At 48.9% G+C, this 18,509-nt stretch overlaps 1 protein-coding gene across 7 annotated transcripts in view; it reads left to right on the top strand.

Annotated features, from left to right (window-relative positions):
* The window catches only part of PPHLN1 (periphilin 1), a 578,487-nt gene that overhangs the window by 384,538 nt on the left and 175,440 nt on the right, over nucleotides 1–18,509 (top strand). For 4 of the 7 annotated variants that reach the window (XM_085653061.1, XM_085653060.1, XM_085653063.1 and 1 more), the window contains one exon: nucleotides 9,929–10,066. In XM_085653061.1, coding sequence (XP_085509187.1) covers nucleotides 9,929–10,066 — 138 coding nt within the window. The remainder of the gene's footprint in view (nucleotides 1–9,928; nucleotides 10,067–18,509) is intronic. The other 3 variants (XM_085653062.1, XM_085653065.1, XM_085653059.1) reach the window with 1 other exon arrangement.

Here is an 18,509-nt window from a genome sequence, read left to right as displayed (position 1 = left end):
AGTGTGAAAACGGAAAGACACATAAACTGTGCGAACAAGGACAGGAAAAAATGGGGAGGGGTATTAGACTCTCAAATAATTTTTTATTCTGGTTAGGAGTCTATCCCACTATTTAAAAACACAGCATGTTGCATACCTTAATAATGACGGCCAACATGTTTCATTGCCAGTTGATTTGTGGCAAATTCATCAGGGCAAGAAGGGGTCAAAGATCACCTTCTCTGGACACACACCTTTAAAAACGGACTAGTTGGGGCTATGGGCCCACATACCAGCCACCAACCAGTCGTAGGGGCGTTCTAACCTCTTTACTTTCGCCTTCCTGCTCTGCAAAGCATGACCGTAGTTAGTGCCTGCACCCTGTAACTTTACTGCCAGGCGGAAACTCAGCACTGGAACCATATTGAGGAGGCTCTGCGATCTGGTGTCAGTAACGCGCTGTCCGTTTCGTATGCACGCACTGATCGTGGAGCCCACGGTAAGCTCCGTGGTCCACATCTACAGCTCACGAAGGGGCCATGAGCGTTCCCTCGAGATATAGGGTAAACTACCTCAAAATTGAAGGAAAAGAGCATCCAAACCTTTTAATGTGGGCTGGCGAGCACAAAGATCCTGGGGCCCTAGAGGCAGGCAGTGTGACCTTTCGCGGCAAACTGGAGCGCTGCGCACCGCAGCTCAGGATGTTGGATGAGCTGAAGAGCAAAACCCTCCCGCAGGCGGGGGGAAGCACTGATTAGTATATCTGAAAGAAATAGTTAGTTATAGATTCCTTACCTTAAAATTACCCCCAGGCATCAGACTGGATCCAGAAAGTTTTTCGTCAGCAGTACCTCTGCGCGTCGGAAGGTGGCGTTGGTAGGCTCCGCGGCCGTCGTTGGCGTCGTGTTCGCCGGGATGACGTCGCGGTAGCTACTTAGATGTCAGTTCTTTCTTTTTCCCCGCCAGCCAGAACAGATCCAGAGAGAGCGGTACCTTCAGTCACTTTTTGACTGACCTTTTTGAGCGACTTTTGACGAGATCTTCCAACTCCTGGTGCACGCAGGGATGCCCGGTTTCAAGGCTTGCCATTCCTGTTTCCGAATGATGTCGGTGACAGATCTGCACCGCATGTCCTCTTTTGCCTGGCAAGCGACCACAAACCCAAGTCGTGCTCCGACTGCCGGACCATGGCTCCGAAGTCTTTGCAGGAGCGGTCCCGAGAGCTTCTTGAGCGCAGGCAGACGATGTCCCGGTCTCGAGGGATGTCGAGGGACCGGTCGCGGGACCATCACCACTCGTCTTCCAAGTCTTCGCACTCTGGGTTAGGTAAGTCGAAGCAAAAAAAGAAGTTGAAGAAGCATCATCGCTCTTCAACTTCTCCCCGTCGGTCAGCTGACACGACGAGAGATGCGTGTGGTGCCACTCCCGCAGCTCCGCGTGCGGAGCCTGAAGGGTCCGACTCCGGGTTTCCCTCCTTTTCCGGAACCCAGAGCGACCCCTGCCTAGCTTCGTCAGTTTTACGAAGCCATGCATGCCATCTTTGGGCAGCCCATCTCCAGCGGCACGCTGTTGGGCCCCGTGGACTCGGTTGGGGGCCCGAGGCCTTCCCTGCCGGCGGCTCCAGCCCTGGCACTGCAGGGCCCCCTTGGATCCAGGCCTGGATACGGATCGGCGCCGGTTGACCTAGTGACACCTCCACCAGCCTTCCAACCCGACGTGGACACGGAGCCGGACCGGCGACGGCCTACGCCAGATCAGGCACCGATGGGTACTTTTGCTCATGTGTTCCATCCTGGCCATTTTCAGCCAACCTGGCAGCCAGAGGAGGGTGGGGAAGACTGGGAGGGGTCTGGGGACCCTTTGTCAGACCAGCTGGAGTACGTACAGGACTGGAGAGAGTACCTGGGGGATGCCAGTGGTCTGGGTACCTCCCCAGACCTTGGCATGTTGTCTCCTCCTGCCGTGGCTATGGAGGAGGGAGCATCTTACTCAGTGGTGTCGCGTAGGGAGGCCGAGGCTCTCAACCTCGAACTTCCTACGGTGGCAGTCGGGACTAACCTCCTGACAGAGGTGCTTCAGCCTGCTGCCGTTCAATGAAGCCCACGGGGGCTCCTGTGGACAGGATGGTTTCCCGACACCACCACCCTGCCCCGGGCGACGTCACTTTCCAACCCGGAGAGCTTAGTGGTCCAAGCTCCTACTTCCAAGAGCGCATTCCCAAACGCACCACCAGATAGGGAATCCAAGAAGCTGTAGCATCTTGGGAAGAAGGTTTTCTCTTCCGCCTGCTTGGGACTGCGGTCGATAAACACTGCATGTCTATTGGGCCATTATACCCACTCTGTGTGGGATACGGTTGCGCTAGTGCTGCCACAGTGTCTAGTGCTGCCACAGTGTCCAGAGGAGGCCCGGGCCGTACTCTCTCAGGCCGTTGCCGCAGGGAGAGATACAGCAAAGTTTATCAACCGCTGTGGGCTGGATACCTCCGCCTCTGTAGGCAGGATGATTTCCACGTAGGTAGCCCTTCGTCGCAACGCCTGGATGAGATCGATTGGCTTTTCTGGGGTTGTTCAGAGCGCTCTTCTGCACATGTCCTTTGATGGCCATCGCCTTTTTGGCGACAAAGCAGACCACGCTCTAGAGCGTTTCAAGGACTCGCATGCTACGGCCAAGTCCTTGGGCCTCTGCACGCGCCCTGCGCAGTCTGCTTTTTGCCTCTTTCGTGGCTAAGGAATGGGTGCCCACTACGTCCTGCCCAGAGTCACAGGCCAGCGCAAGCTGCACAACCTTCGCGCGGCCGGGGACGTGGGAACCACCACCGTGGTTCTGGGAGGCCAGCGAGCGGGCCAGTCCACCAACCCCCCTCTGCTTCCGTCTCCAAACCTTCCTAGTCCGACCTTTCAGGCCCATCAATCGCCAGTGGGCGCCATCACCTCCCCCACTGGCGCACCATCACGTCGGACAGGTGGGTTTTGCAGATAGTCCGAAGGGTCTACTCCCTCTCCTTCAAGATTACCCTTCCAGCCATGCCACTTCTGTACCATCGCATGTCGGGGGATCACTTGGGCCTTCTCCAACAGGAAGTTTCGGCTCTCTTGGCCAAGGGAGCCATTGAGCGCGTTCCAGTCCCAGAAGTAGGTCGTGGATGCTATTCCCACTACTTTCTGGTACCCAAGAAGGACAAGGGCCTGCGTCCTATCTTGGACCTCAGGAGCGTCAATCACTTCCTCCGGAAGGAGAAGTTCAGGATGTTGACGTTAGCTCAGGTCTTGTCTGCCCTTGACCCTGGGGACTGGATGGTAGCGTTGGACTTGCAGGACGCCTATTTTCACACCCCCGTCCTGCCGGCCCACCGGCGCTACTTGCGGTTCATGATAGGCCACGGACATTTTCAGTTTACCGTGCTCCCCTTCGGCCTTACTAGCGCCCCTCGGGTGTTAACGAAGGTGATGGCGGGGTCGCAGCTCATCTGCGCAGATCAGGGGTCCCAGTCTTCCCCTATCTCGACGATTGGTTGTTGAAGGCGGGCTCGCCCCAGGCAGTCGTCTCCCACCTCCAGACTACGGCTGACCTCTGCATTCGCTGGGGTTCTCCATCAATGTGCCGGAGTCACACCTGATTCCCTTTCGGAAGCTCCTTGTCATTGGAGCGGTTCTGGACACGACGCGGTTTCAGGTCTATCCTCCCGAGCAGCGAGTCCAGGATATTCGGGCTAGGATTCCGATCTTTCAGCCCTTATCCTGGGTTTCGGTGAGAATGACCCTCCGGCTGCTGGGGCTGAGGGCCTCCTGCATCCTGCTTGTGGATCATGCCAGGTGGCATATGCGGGCTCTGTAGTGGGACCTGAAGTTCCAGTGGACGCACCATCAGGGGGATCTGTCCAATTGCTTCCAGATCTCAGAGGGCACTGCACACCCTTTGCAGTGGTGGCTTACGGACCAGCATTAGGTCAACGGCTGATGCCTCTCCCTTCCTCAACCACAGTTCACAGTGGTGACCGATGCATCACTACTGTGGTTGGGGGGGCCACATGGGAGAGGCGGAGATCAGAGGCCTCTGGTCTCCGGCGGAGTCCGGTCTCCACATCAACTTTCTGGAGTTGCGGGCAATCCGGCTTGCACTGAAAGCATTCCTTCCCTCTGTCCGGGGAAGAGTAGTGCAGGTGTTCACGGACAACACCACTGCCATGTGGTACTGCAACAAACAGGGTGGGGTGGGGTCATGGATCCTATGTCAAGAGGCCTTCCGCCTCTAGACATGGCTGGAACATCAGTGCATATCCCTGGTGGTTCAACACCTGGCAGTTTCTTTGAATGCCAGGGCGGACAAACTCAGCCGCAGGTGCATGATGGATCACGAATGGCGTCTTCACTCGGAGGTGGTGCAAGGTCTCTTTCAACAGTGGGGAGAGCCTTGGTTAAATATTTTCGCCACCAAAGAGAACGCGCGGAAAGTCAGCAATTCTGCGCGTTGGAATTTCCAAGGCGGCACTCATTAGGTGACTCTTTTCGGCGCAAGTGGGGTTGCGGTCTGTTGTACGCCTTTCTGCCTATACAACTTCTGCCCAGAGTGCTGAAGAAGATCAAGCACAACCTTGCCCAAGTTATTCTGGTGGCTCCGTATTGGGCACGAAGAGTCTGGTATCCCGAGCTACTTAACATGGCCATCGATCCTCCGATTCAACTGCCTCTTCGGGAGGATCTTCTGTTGCAGCAGCAGGGGACTGTCCTCCACCCGAACCTGTCCAGCCTCCACCTCCTTAGGTGGGGCTTGAGCGGCAGCAGTTGACGTCGTTTGACTTGCCTCCCGAAGTCTGGAATGTAATCTTGGCAGGCAGGCGTGCCTCCACTAAGACGGTATACGCCTGCCGATGGAACAAATTTGTGGCATGGTGCGCAGCAAAGGCTGTGGATCCCCTTTCTGCCCCTCTTTCTGAGGTCCTCTTGTTCCTCCTTTCTTTGGCCCAGCAGGGCTCTGCTCTGGGCACTATCAAGGGCTATCTCTTGGCAATTTCTGCCTTTCTAAGGCTTCCTAATCAGCCTTCTACCTTCAAGTCCCCGGTTGTAAATAGTTTCTTAAAAGGCATTAGTCATCTTTTTCCAACTATCCCCTTCGTAATTCCTCAGTGGGACTTGAATTTGGTCGTGACCTATCTGATGTGCTCTCCCTTTGAGCCTGTTCACAACTGTCCTTTACGACTTTTAACTCTTAACACTGCATTCCTGGTAGCCATCACATCTACCAGAAGAGTGAGTGAGCTCCAGGCTCTTTCATACAAGCCTCCTTTTATATCTGTACATCCGGACAAGGTTGTCCTAAGAACTCGTTCATCCTTTCTTCCCAAGGTGGTCACCTCCTTTCACATCGGGCAAACCATCACTTTACCCACCTTTTTTCCGCCTCTGCATCCTTCTAAAGAGGAAGAGAGGCTCCACCGTCTGGACCCAAAACATGCGCTTTCCTTCTGTCTGGATCGCACTAAACAGTTCCGGGTGGATGACCAACTCTTTGTCGGCTACGTGGGTGCCAAGATAGGTCGGGCCGTACACAAGCAGACCATCTATAGATAGGTTGTTTCGTGTTTTAAAGCCTGCTATTGTTTGGCGAAAAAGGAGACTCCAGTGGGGCTACACGCCCATTCCACCAGGGCGAAGGCAGCCACTACTGCTTTGGGACGAGGAGTCCCTTTACAAGACATTTGTCAGGCATCTACGTGAGCATTGCTGCACACGTTTACGAAACACTACTGCCTGGACAGCCAAGTCCAGAGAGACGGCTCCTTTGGCCGTTCTGTTCTCCAAGACGTTCTGGTGTGATATTGGTTCGCAGACCCGCCTACGGGGTTGATGTTGCTGGGGTATATATTCGAAGGTAAGGAATCTATAACTAACTGTTTCTTTCCGATGAACAACTTACTTACCTTCGGTAACGCTATATCTGTAAGAAACATAGGTTAGTTATAGATTCCTTACCGCCCCACCCATCCTCCCCGTTCTGCGAACTGATTTCTAGGATTAAGGACATCCTTTCAGGGCTCTAGTTGTGTGCACCAGTGGTCAGTGTCTTGCATGGCTCTGCGTTTCTGGCGCGGAAAGTCGAGTACAGAGCTGATGTCAGCGCGCAAGGGTGGCGTCCAAATCGCTACTGCGACCTCATCCCAGTGATCACGACGCCAACCACTGACTCGGAGCCGACCAACGCCACCTTCCGACGCGCAGAGGTACTGATGACGAAAAACTTTCCGGATCCAGTCTGACGCCTGGGGTTAATTCTAAGGTAAGGAATCTGTAACTAACCTATGTTTCTTACAGATATATCGTTACCGAAGGTAAGTAACTTGTTCTGTACAGTTATCTCGAAGTGCAGAGGCATGACAAGCACATAAAAGAACATAAGCAAAGCATAAATAAATGATCGTGGCCAGGGTAAAGACTTGACCTGATGGCTGCAGAGCAATGAAGAGAGCGAATAAACATTGACATGGGACTTTAGTTTGATGAACTAAATGATGATTGGATGTTAAATGGATTTTTTTTATTCCTACAGCCCCTGGTGTTCATGGGAAAGGCAGTTTGTTGATATGTTGATGTTCCTTGTAGATACTGTTAATAAAAAAGCGAAGAAGGAACAGCATAACCCTTGCCTCCGGGCCTGACATAGAATTTATAATTACGGTTCGACTTGCTAGACGAGAGGAAAGGCATTGTTATCCTGAATATCTTTGTCTCCTTTTAATCTATGTACATAGAGCCTCTTGGGTGTACAACTCCCTTCAGTTAGCTGTTTCCCTATTTGTTTTGGACAATTGTTACGTTTTTAAATATAGAGAAGAACTGCTTACTGGCAAATTTGTTATGGGGCTGAATACATTTTACAGTAGTCTCAGATTTTCTTTCAAGAAAGAGGTACTGCTAGTTAAAGGATGTGCATAAGTACAAAATCTTTTATTTTTGAATCCATGTTTAAAAATCAGGTAAAAAAACATGGGTGATACATCCCACCTCTCAAACAAAAAAAGGGATAGAGGGCTTATAAATAATAATCTTTATTATTATTCATATAGGTCCAGCATACGTGCCCAACAAGCAGTGAAAACAAAGAGGTATGCAGTTCCTAGAAGTGACGCAGGGTGTAGTAGTATAACTCAAAGGTGTCAAAGTGACAATATGAGGGTGCTGATGGACGCAGGAGAGAAGATCACTCCTTCTGGAAAAGAAGACCTTCACACACCCAACAAGCGGGTGTCTTGCTTCATCATCAGGTCCTGCTCCTTATCGGGCCGGCGGTGCAATGCCCGATCAAGCACCCAAATGGGGCCTTCCTACCGGAGATCTTTATTTCCAATGCCGATGAATGAGGTGTGTAAGGGGTTACTTCTACTAACTGGTGTAGGTGCATGTGAATTGTGAAGTGAGTGAACTAAAACAGGGATAGGTGATCCACTTCAACCTATTTTAATAAAGCATGGTCACCATCTTGATTAAAACCAAAGTGAAACGCACATATCTCACTATTAGGTATGTGAGTCAATGTGCTAAAAGGGTCCACATGTTTCTTGCCTGGTAATTTATTAATTGGCAATTCTTCAGGACCAAAGGTAAAGCTACCTACACTTTTTTGGTGGTGGTCACAACCTCTAAGAGGTACCAATGGTGGCCACACGTACAGCACCCTAAAAATGTGTGGTACCAGAAGTTAAATAACACAACCTGCGAAAAAAGAAAAAGATTAAAAGTTTTGCAATCAAAGGTAGCATTACAATAATGACAATACGAGATATCAGGGTTGCTGAAGACAAGTGGTAATGTCAATGTAACCGTGAAATGCTTCGATAGTGAGCAAACGTGTGCAGGACATACTTAAAAGAGAGCAGCAGTAAAATTTGCAGATCATTGCACTGGACATCCCCAAAATTAGCTGAGTACAATGGCCAGGAGTAATGTCAAAACACTCACCCTCATCAGCTGTGTTGAAAGCAAGACCAGGGTGGGAGAGCACTACATTTATAGTGTCCTATGATATAGAAAGCAAATAAACACAAAAGAAAAGGGTAAATAGGACTACATAACAGACAAATCAAAGATCTGCGTAGCAGGGATCCACTGGGTATAATAAAGCACTCGTTGCTAAAACGGAAATTGTATGCAGCTGAGGGTGTACATCGTTGGGACCAGGTAGCGTGATAAATAACACATTTAAGGCCAGAGGTCATGTACACACCACTGTGATAACCGCTAATTCCCCCTCAAGGATCTGTGGAAGCTGTATTGTATCGAGGATATGTGTACATGACCTCTGGCCTTAAATGTGTTATTTATCACGCTACCTGGTCCCAACGATGTACACCCTCAGCTGCATACAATTTCCGTTTTTAGCAACAAGTGCTTTATTATACCTAGTGGATCCCTGCTACGCAGATCTTTGATTTGTCTGTTATGTAGTCCTATTTACCCTTTTCTTTTGTGTTTATTTGCTTTCTATATCATAGGACACTATAAATTTAGTGCTCTCCCACCCTGGTCTTGCTTTCAACACAGCTGATGAGGGTGAGTGTTTTGACATTACTCCTGGCCATTGTACTCAGCTAATTTTGGGGATGTCCAGTGCAATGATCTGCAAATTTTACTGCTGCTCTTTTTTAAGTATGTCCTGCACACGTTTGCTCACTATCGATGCATGTCACGGTTACATTGACATTACCACTTGTCTTCAGCAACCCTGATATCTCGTATTGTCATTATTGTAATGCTACCTTTGATTGCATAACTTTTAATCTTTTTCTTTTTTCGCAGGTTGTGTTATTTAACTTCTGGTACCACACATTTTTAGGGTGCTGTACTTGAGGCCACCATTGGTACCTCTTAGAGGTTGTGACCACCACCAAAAAAGTGTAGGTAGCCTTACCTTTGGTCATGAAGAATTGCCAATTAATAAATTACCAGGCAAAAAACATGTTGACCCTTTTAGCACATTGACTCACAAACCTAATGGTGAGATATGTGCGTATCACTTTGGTTTTAATCAGGATGGTGACCATGCTTTATTAAAATAGGCTGAAGTGGATCACCTATCCCTGTTTTAGTTCACTCACTTCACAATTCACATGTACCTACACCAGTTAGTAGAAGTAACCCCTTACACACCTCATTCATCGGCATTGGAAATAAAGATCTCCGGTAGGAAGGCCCTATTTGGGTGCCTGATCGGGCATTGCACCGCCGGCCCGATAAGGAGCAGGACCTGATGATGAAGCAAGACACCCGCTTGTTGGGTGTGTGAAGGTCTTCTTTTCCAGAAGGAGTGATCTTCTCTCCTGCGTCCATCAGCACCCTCACATTGTCACTTTGGCACCTTTGAGTTATACTACAACACCCTGCGTCACTTCTAGGAACTGCATACCTCTTTGTTTTCACATCTTTGATACATCCCACCACCACAAGCAACACCAATGTTTCACGCTTCGCCGCAGGCTTTCTCAAATAGTTTTTTGTGTGTTTCTTAACTAGTTCTGGAAACAACTATTGCAGTTAGAGAACTGGCCGTGCTGTAAGGAAATGTTTGAAATCCACTTATTGAACTGAATGTCACAGATTGGAGGGTGTGTGATTGCCACATAGCTTCTAGCACAATGTTGTGTTTTTCTCTCTGCTGTCGATATATTTTTTTGTGTCTGCCCCTATTTCAGCTTTCACATTTAAAAATTAATGTGTACCGGGCCATTTTTACCCGAATGTAGAGTGACAAAATCCTTTTTTATGCCATGCAGTCGCTTCAGAAAAAATTATGAAAATAAATTACAACAAAAGGGGAAGACGGAGTGAGTAGGAAGCATATAAAGACGGAAGTATATTTGAGTTTAGTTATATTATTGAATCTATTGCTCTATTGAGAGCACCTGGATTATGCATTTTTTTGTTCTTCTTTAATTCATTTTATTTTTTCAATTTAGGTTACCAACCTTGAAAAGGGATCTAGGCCAAGTGATGATGAACTCATAGAGGCTGCAAGCAAATGGGCTTCTGAAAAGCTGGAGAAAGTAGTTGAGGACAACAAATTACCAGAAAATGAAGAAAAATACGTAAGAATGGTTCGTTTAAAAAAAAAAAAGATCTGTCTGTTTCCTAAATTGGAGCTTGGTTGGGCTGTCCCAATGGATACAGGAATGTTGTTCCAGATCCCCGGTTCATAAATGGAGAAGGCCTCTTGCTTTGTTTTACATTGTTTGTTCGTCTTCATTTCCATTCTGATGGTGTCCTGATTAAGTATCTGCTTCGAAGCCTCCAGTCTACTTAAAAATCACAAACACATAGAATGTTGATAACTTGCCTAGCTTAATTGCCTCAGAAAAGATTACCACAATGATGGACTATCAGACTAACATTTATTAAGCCAGTGGGTCAAGTCTTACTATTAGAAATGGGTGGCAGAGAGAACAGTCACACAAGTGAAAGGAGGTTGACTCACAATAGAGTTCATGGAGTCTAAGATGGTTGGTGTGTACGAGCCCTAAATTGACTTTATCACTGTCCCGCAAGAGAGGAAGTTATTTATCCAATTTAGATTTGGATGTCTCCCCTTAAATTCCTTTACTGTATCATGGAATAGGGGCTCCCAAGCGAAACCAACCAACTGCCCATGTTGCCTTGAGACAGAGGAGACAATTACGCATATTCTCTTTGCATGCCCTTTATACAAAAATCCAAGAACTATATGGCTAGCCCCTGTTTTCAAACAACTAGGAACCCATAGTCACCTAGAGGCACTACGTATCCTCAGGATAGATACAAGGCCACAAATAGCATGTGCAATGGCCAAATTCCTGGGGAGGTTTTGGTTCATTAGGAGGCAGAAGCTAAAATGAATTGAGCATATCATTAGATTAAGTATTATTTTTCACAAAGCATCCAGTTCTTACTTGATGTCTTATGATCATGGCATTTTATGACTCGTATAAATTACAGAGAACTGAGATAAACTGTATTTCTGCCAATTATGCACTAGCACTTTGTGTATTTTTTATGTGTTTTTAGCTTGTATGGTTTTAATACATTGGAAGCCAGTTCTTGTAACTTGTTTTTTAATTCTTAATGGCTCGGGTTTTAATATTTTTTTGCTGTATAAATAATATCATCTACTTTGGCTTACAATTTTTATCATGTAAATCTTGTTTTAGTTACCATACTTTTGTACGCCTATGCACTTTGATGGTCTTAACGACCGAATAAAGTTAACGATGATGATGACATTTATTAAGCCAAAATACCTTTAAGGTAAATCCATCGCCAGCGTTCTTATAAATAATTCACTGAGATGGACAAATAATGAGAAACTACAAGATGGGGTGCAGTTGTGATTAGAATATGTCCAAAAAACTTACAAAAAGGGATGATGCATACTTTTCTGAAAGTCCTTGATCTGGACCATTCACTGGTTTCAGACTAGCCCAAAATGAAGACTTTGTGCATACATGGTGAAGTGGTTTATCTGTATACCGATAATAAAAAATGTAACCAGTCAGAACTTTTGATAATGTCCTGCCATGGATACCCTGAAACCATCGGATTTTAAGAGAAGTCACTTAATAAAATATCTTTTTCTGTAGTTGCCATCTTGAGCCCTTTGAAACAGGCGCAAAAATGTGCCCTATAAATAGTGTCGGTTAGCTAAGAAGTTAGTTGATGCAAAGCCTTGACCTGATCACAACCACTACTTTGTGTGTCTGGATTACTACAAACACACCAGGTTTGGATTAGTTCATACACACCTGGTTAATTTGATACAGGAAGCCACCTTTCAGTTGAAAACTTTAAATCAATGGTTGTTAACCTGTGGTCCAATGACCCTTGGGAGTCCGTGACTGTTTTACAAATTTAAATAATATTTTCATGACTTAAAATGTATTCAATTTAAGGAGCAAAATTGAAAATGTGAAAACTTTTTTTATATTTGATTGTGAATTAAACAAATATTTCAATAATTGCACATTTGTTTGTATATTTGTTTTTTTTATTCTTTGTTTAAATCTGTTATATTGTTTTCTTAAAAACTGCACACATACATAATACATGCAGTGCAAATATCAACCATACGGACAGATAACACTCTGGCAGATCCAGGATTTACGCTTCTGGCGAGGCAAGGAAGCCCATGGGGCCCTGGCCCAACACCACATACATATGTATTTGAGATATGTCACAGGATACTATGTCTGCTATGGGTAGCACACCCAGTAACAGTGAATGATTCTCCACACAAGTATATGTCTGCCAGTGTCCACGAAAACATATAAACGTTTTTTTATTTTTGTGTGTGCTGTTTTGAGGTTTAAATCATAGAAATTGCTTAGGCCCCCAACTCGCAGTAATTACTTGGTCGGGGTCTCTATATTTAAGTTAATGATTCGATGGGAGTAGTGGTTGAATGTACATTACTTCTAAACAGAGCAGCTGGGGATCTTCTTCAAATGGTCTACCCTGATTAACTTACATATTCAAAGACTGATTATCCGGGTGTTGCAGAGATAAAGTCTGAAAAAAATCTTAAAGAGTTGAGGAAGAGTTTATATATTATTCAGTGGTATATCCTCATTTAACTTAACTTTAACTGTGAAAAAGTTCTCATGTATTGCGTAGCGTACCATTAAGCACCTTACCAGTAGACCGCCGATATCAAAGCAACACCCTCTGTATCCCATGCCAACACCGGATCATGCTCTCATTAGTGGTAGATCCAGGAAGTAGAAGGTGCAGAACAGAATAGATGTGTCAAGTAAATCGTTTTATGGTATGTTCTGTGAGCTGTGTAGTACTAACATCAAGTAGCAAGGAGAAGACGAGGAGGGTAGTGGGATAAAAGTGTGAAGGAGACGCAAGATGATAAATTATTCTTAAAACTACATCTAGGTATACATCTTTCCCAAAGTTTTAGTAAAGAATGTTCTCAATGTTTCAAAAAAAATTCAAAGGAGTCCAAAAGAAAAGCTGTATTAGAAATTGATAGGCATTTAAAGAAACTTTTTCAGAGAAAGTACGAATATGGGAAATATAATAGGTGATTGATTTTGAGCAGTCTTGTTACAGGACCGGACAGTGTTTCCTCATAGGAGAAGACACTCTCATCACAGTAGAGGACAAGCTGTCGTATTAGGGCAGGGCAGGACTTCACTTAACTAAGGAAACAAAACACAAGGAGGAAAACAAATTCAACTCGTGTTGTCTAAAAGTCTACAGTGAGGTGAAATTAACAGTAGAAAAGTTAATGCACCAAATTCAGGAAAGAACTCAAGATTTGGCTGTTCAAATGAACACATTTGCCACGAAGCAGTTATCTAGTCCAGCACCTCGAAAACAGGGTCAAAAAGTGGAAATCCGGGGGAGGAGCCTAGCGCGCAACCAAGATGGCCGCGTAGGCTTACGGCTCTCGAGGGCCTCCGCAACCTCCCACGTCTATCCTGACTTAATCCTGGTTTACTCGACGGGCTTTTGCAGATGAACTAGCGCTGAGGTGCCACCCGTTTTCCAAATTCAGATCGGTCACCGGGACCCGGAATGGCTGTACTCCGAAGTTTGCGGCCTGCTCTTGCCTTGGTCCCGATCTCGAGCTGGTGAAGTGCCCGGGTACGAAGTGAACAACAGCGGCTGGCAGGGCTTGACCTGCCACGGACCCCGCACTTTCTCTTTCGCTTTCAAGATTGCTCTCTGATATCGGCCGAGAGGCTCTGGTGTTTCAGAGGGGCGCAGACGGCGAAGTGTCTGGCCTGACTCTCGGATTATACGTGGGCCGACTGTCGGCGACGGCTGTGCTCAATTGGATTAGCCACTTGTCCCCCTTTTTCCTGGTGCGGGCGGGTGCCGGCCTTGGTGGCCTCCGGACGATGACGGGGAGACTAGATGGAGACAAGTCGAAACCCAAGTCAACCCGGAGGGGTGCCTATACTCAGGTCAATTACATGGATCGATATGCGCAGGCAAAGGGATCCCCTGGTGGCTCGCATAAATCGCCTGAGAGGTCTAAGGAGGTCTCCGGCCCATCGTCGGAATTGACCCTGCTGGACGTCATGGGCGCCATTGAGGAGATGAAGACCGCTGTGGGTCAGCAGTTTGATACCCTGGCTCAAAAACTGGACGCGGTCCTGATTGATGTGAACTTGGTCAGGGCAGACCTGTCCAAAACTAACGAGCGGGTCGACTCTTTGAGTCAAGCGGCGTCGAGTCTAACTGTGGACGTGGCCGCCCTGCAGACGGAGGTCCGTAGGTTGCGGTTAGCCAGTGATCTGACGGACCGTCGGCTTGAGGACTCTGAAAGCAGGGCTAGACGGAACAATGTCCGTATCATCGGAGTGCCGGAAAGATCGGAGGAATCTGCCGCGGATCTGTTTGTTGAGGATCTGGTGACCAATCATCTCGCGCCCAAGGGACTGAGTAAGTTCTTTGCGGTGGAGCGAGCCCACAGGATTCCGGGTGGTGCGCCCAAGGTGGGTGCTCCCCCGCGGCCTTTAATCGCCTGACTCTTTAACTTTCGGGATAGGGATGCTATCCTTCAGGCGTCGAGGGTTGCCGGGCCGCTGAAGTTTGAGAACTCCAATGTCAGCTTTTACCCGGACTTCACGCAAGCGGTCCAGAAACAACGGATGGGATTTTTGGGTGTCAAACGGCGCTTGAGGGACATGGAGCTGAAATATGCGATGTTGTTCCCGGCGAGGCTGCGGGTTGAGTTCCAGGGTCGTTCCCACTTCTTCGACCGGCCGGAGGCGGCTGGCGACTGGTTGGATGCCCTGCTTCGGGGACAGGATCGAGACAGTCGGATGGAGAAGAGCGGACGGGATTTGTTGAAGCAGGACTAGAACTTGGTTCCTGGTGATGGACTGAACTGGTGACGTTTTGTACCTTGGCGCAATTGAACCCTAGATTTGCACAATATGCCCTTCAAATGCCCGGGGGTTGTGGGGAGCTTATTGGGGTCCTTTCCTCCTTCTGGGGTTCTTTTTGTGGTATACGTTAGGGCGACAGGCACACTGCGAGTTGGGGGGGCTGTTCGGGCTCAAGCAGGGGTGCAGGGCAGGGGGAGTTGTTGTTTTGGGATTGTGGGGGAGGGGGGTTGTTGGGGATTGTTTGTTTGTTTCGCAAGGCAATGTGAAGTTCTTTGCTGACTTATCCGGGTTGTGCTTTCCGGAATGTGGGTATCATGCAGGGGAGTGGGATGGGGGGTAGGGGATTGAGAATCCTTTCGTGGAATGTGAATGGACTTGGGGACAGGATCAAGCGCGGGGTGGTGCTGCAGTTTTTGAAGCGGATTTCGCCTGACATTGTTTTTCTGCAGGAGACACACGTGATTGGGAACTCCTTCCATGCCCTAAATAGGAGGGGCTATCGCCTTGCCGCTCACTCTGGTTTCACTTCTGGCTCTAGGGGAGTGGGCATTTTGGTTAGGGCCTCTCTCCCATTGGAAGTTGATGAGGTGCTTCACGATGATAGGGGGCGCTATGTGGCACTGGTGGGGAGATGGGAGGGTAGGACTATCTCGCTCGTCGCTGTGTATGTACCACCGGGGTTACAGACGGCTACATTTGCTGATTTGGGGCGTTTGGTCCTGGGACTCCCTGGGGGGGTTCTGGTGTTGGGGGGTGACTTTAATGCCGTTGTCTCCGGGTTGGAGGACCGTCACCCCCCCAGGGATCTCCCTAGGGCTCAGGCCTGGCTGGGTGGCTTCTTGGACACTTTGGGACTTGTAGATTGCTGGAGATTGATGCACCCGGGTCAGGCGCAATATACCTTTCACTCAGGGGCCCATGGGAGTCTCTCGAGACTTGATTACATGCTTATGCCGGCGATCCAAGCCGGGATGATTGGGGAGGTGCGTCATTTAGCCCGAGGTATTTCTGATCATTCCCCTATATGGTTGCAACTGAAGGTTGTCCCTGAGGCGGAGGGGAGAGTGGCACCCATTAGCCCCTGGTATCTACGTAACCCTAAGATCCGCGCGGAACTGGTCAAGTCAACTGATCACTACTTCAATGATAATGTGGGGTCGGTGCCGTCGGCCGTCTCCCTATGGGAGGCTTATAAGGTGGTGGTCAGGGGGCAGGCCTTTTCCCTTATCTCCCATGCTAAGAGGTGCGAGAGAGCAGAGGTGGTTCGCCTGGAAACTGAAATAGCTGAAATTGAGGAGGACTTGGAGCGGGGAGTTACTGATGAGAAAGTGCATGTTCTCAGCCTCAAACAATCAGATTATAGAGCGCTGGTCACGGAAGCCGCTAGAGGGATGAGTAGAGAGCAGCAAGGACGACTGTATGATGTGGGGGATAAGGCCGGAAAGCTGATTGCTTGGTTGGATAAGAAGGAGAGAGCGAGCGGGGTGGTGCCCGTTGTGGAGAGACTGGATGGAGTGTGTGTGACTGACCCGGTCGAAATCGTTGACTGCTTCGCGGCTCATTTCCGTGGGATATACTCTCCGGTTTCTGTGCGTTCGGAGGAGGATTCTCATCTGTTGCTTAGAGACATAGCATTGCCAACCCTGTCGGAGGCGGATGCAGTATTGATGGAAGAGAAGTTGTCGTCGGATGAGATTGCTCTGGCCATTCGCTCGATCGCATCGGGTAAAGCTGTGGGTCCTAATGGTCTTCCCATAGAGCTCTATAAGTTGCGTCCCGATAAGATAGCGCCGCATCTTCGGGACATGTTTTTCGCGGCACGTGCGGCGGGCTTCCTCCCCCCCGACCAGCGCCTCGCCACCATAGTTGTGATACACAAAGAGGGGAAACCGCGAGATCGCTGCGCCTCCTATAGGCCCATTTCGCTGTTGAACGCAGAACCCAAAATTCTGGCCAAGGTATTGGCTAATTGACTGGTTCGGGTCGTGGGCGACTTGATTCATCAGGATCAGTCCGGTTTCATACCTCATCGGAATACCGCTCTAAATCTGAGGCGGTTGCACGGCGTGCTTGCTAGAGCGGAATTTATACGTGAGCCGGCCATCTTGGCATCATTAGATGCTACTATGGCGTTCGACACTTTGGAGTGGCCATATATTTGGGCCGTGTTGGCGAAATTTGGGTTCGGCCCTGAGTTTATTGGTTGGGTAAAATTATTATATGCGGACCCTCTGGCTCAGGTGGTGGTGAATGGGAGGGTATCGGCTCCCTTCGCACTGGGGAGAGGTACGCGGCAGGGATGTCCATTATCAACCCTTCTCTTTGCACTTTCTTTGGAGCCTCTCGCCGCCTGGTTGCGTTGGGAGCCGTCGTTGCGAGGCATTAGATGGACGCCGGAGTTTGAAGATCGTGTCTCTCTCTACGCGGACGACATCCTCCTGTATCTCACCTCTCCTCGACAGTCGCTAATTGTATTGGTGGACGTGCTGAATTCTTTTGGTCGCAACTCTGGCCTGGTCATCAACTGGGCCAAGTCATGTGTTTACGTCCTCTCGGGCGAGGCCCCCCTCCTGCCACGGGATTGCCCTATCCAGATTGCTACCCTGGGGTTTAAATATTTGGGAATCTTTATTTCACTGAATCCCGCGGTCCGCTATGAACGAAACCTCCTCCCTCCTCTCCAGCGATTGAAGGCCGACGTCGCAAGGTGGCGACGACTCCCGCTCTCGCCACTCGGACGTGCGGCATTTTTTAAAATGATGTCGCTACCTCGCTTCTTGTGCGCTTTGCAAAACACGCTAGATGTCGTGCCAGCCCGTTATTTCCGGGAGGTGGAGGGTCTTCAGCGCCAATTGTTTTGGGACGGGCGGCCGCGGATTGCTCTCGCCAAGTTGACGCTCCCTTGGTACGATGGGGGGGTCGCCCTCCCCGATATTAAACGATACTATTGGGCGTCCCAGTTGGCGTCGGTAAACCACGGAATATACGGTCCTGCTTTGAATCCGGCCTTCGAGATGGATACATTTTTGCTCCCGGGTGGGGACTATAATAGAGCGCTGTACTCGGTGACCCCGGACTCACGGTTGACAGGACCCACGCAGGTTGCGATGCGTGTGTGGCATGCGGCGAACGCTGCGATGGGGTGGAGGGATCGTTTGACTCGGGCGACGCCGTTGTATGCCTCTGCGCGGTTGGGCTGTTTGTGGAGATCGAAAGGCTTTGAGAAATGGGATATGATTGGTATATGTAAGGTGGGTGATCTTTGGGCGAAGGGGTCTTTCAAAACGTTTGAAATGCTTAAAACGGAATATAAATTAAACGATAGAGAGTACTTCCGGTATGCTCAAGTCTACCATGCACTGAGTTCGGCTTTTCCGGACGTCGCTGCTATCCCCGAATACTCCCCACTGGAGGATAGAGTGTTGGATGGCTACGTGCCCGACAGCACTATTTCTCTGATTTATAAGAAACTCATTAATGATCGCGCGGACTTGCTGCTCCGTCTGCGGGAGGCATGGACGGGCGATGGCTTGGAACTGGACGATGAGGACTGGGTATCGGCGGTGGCCTCCCCGAAAGAGGTGGCGATCCCGGCCCGCTTACGATTCGTACAGCTGAAAATCCTTCATAGAGTGTATGTCACGGGGCCCGGTTTCCTGTG

The sequence above is a fragment of the Triturus cristatus genome, chromosome 4_1, assembly GCF_964204655.1.
Source record: "Triturus cristatus chromosome 4_1, aTriCri1.1, whole genome shotgun sequence".
Lineage (NCBI taxonomy): Eukaryota > Metazoa > Chordata > Amphibia > Caudata > Salamandridae > Triturus > Triturus cristatus.
The sequence above is the reverse complement of the archived record's forward strand: the minus strand, read 5'-3'. Positions and strand labels throughout refer to the sequence as shown.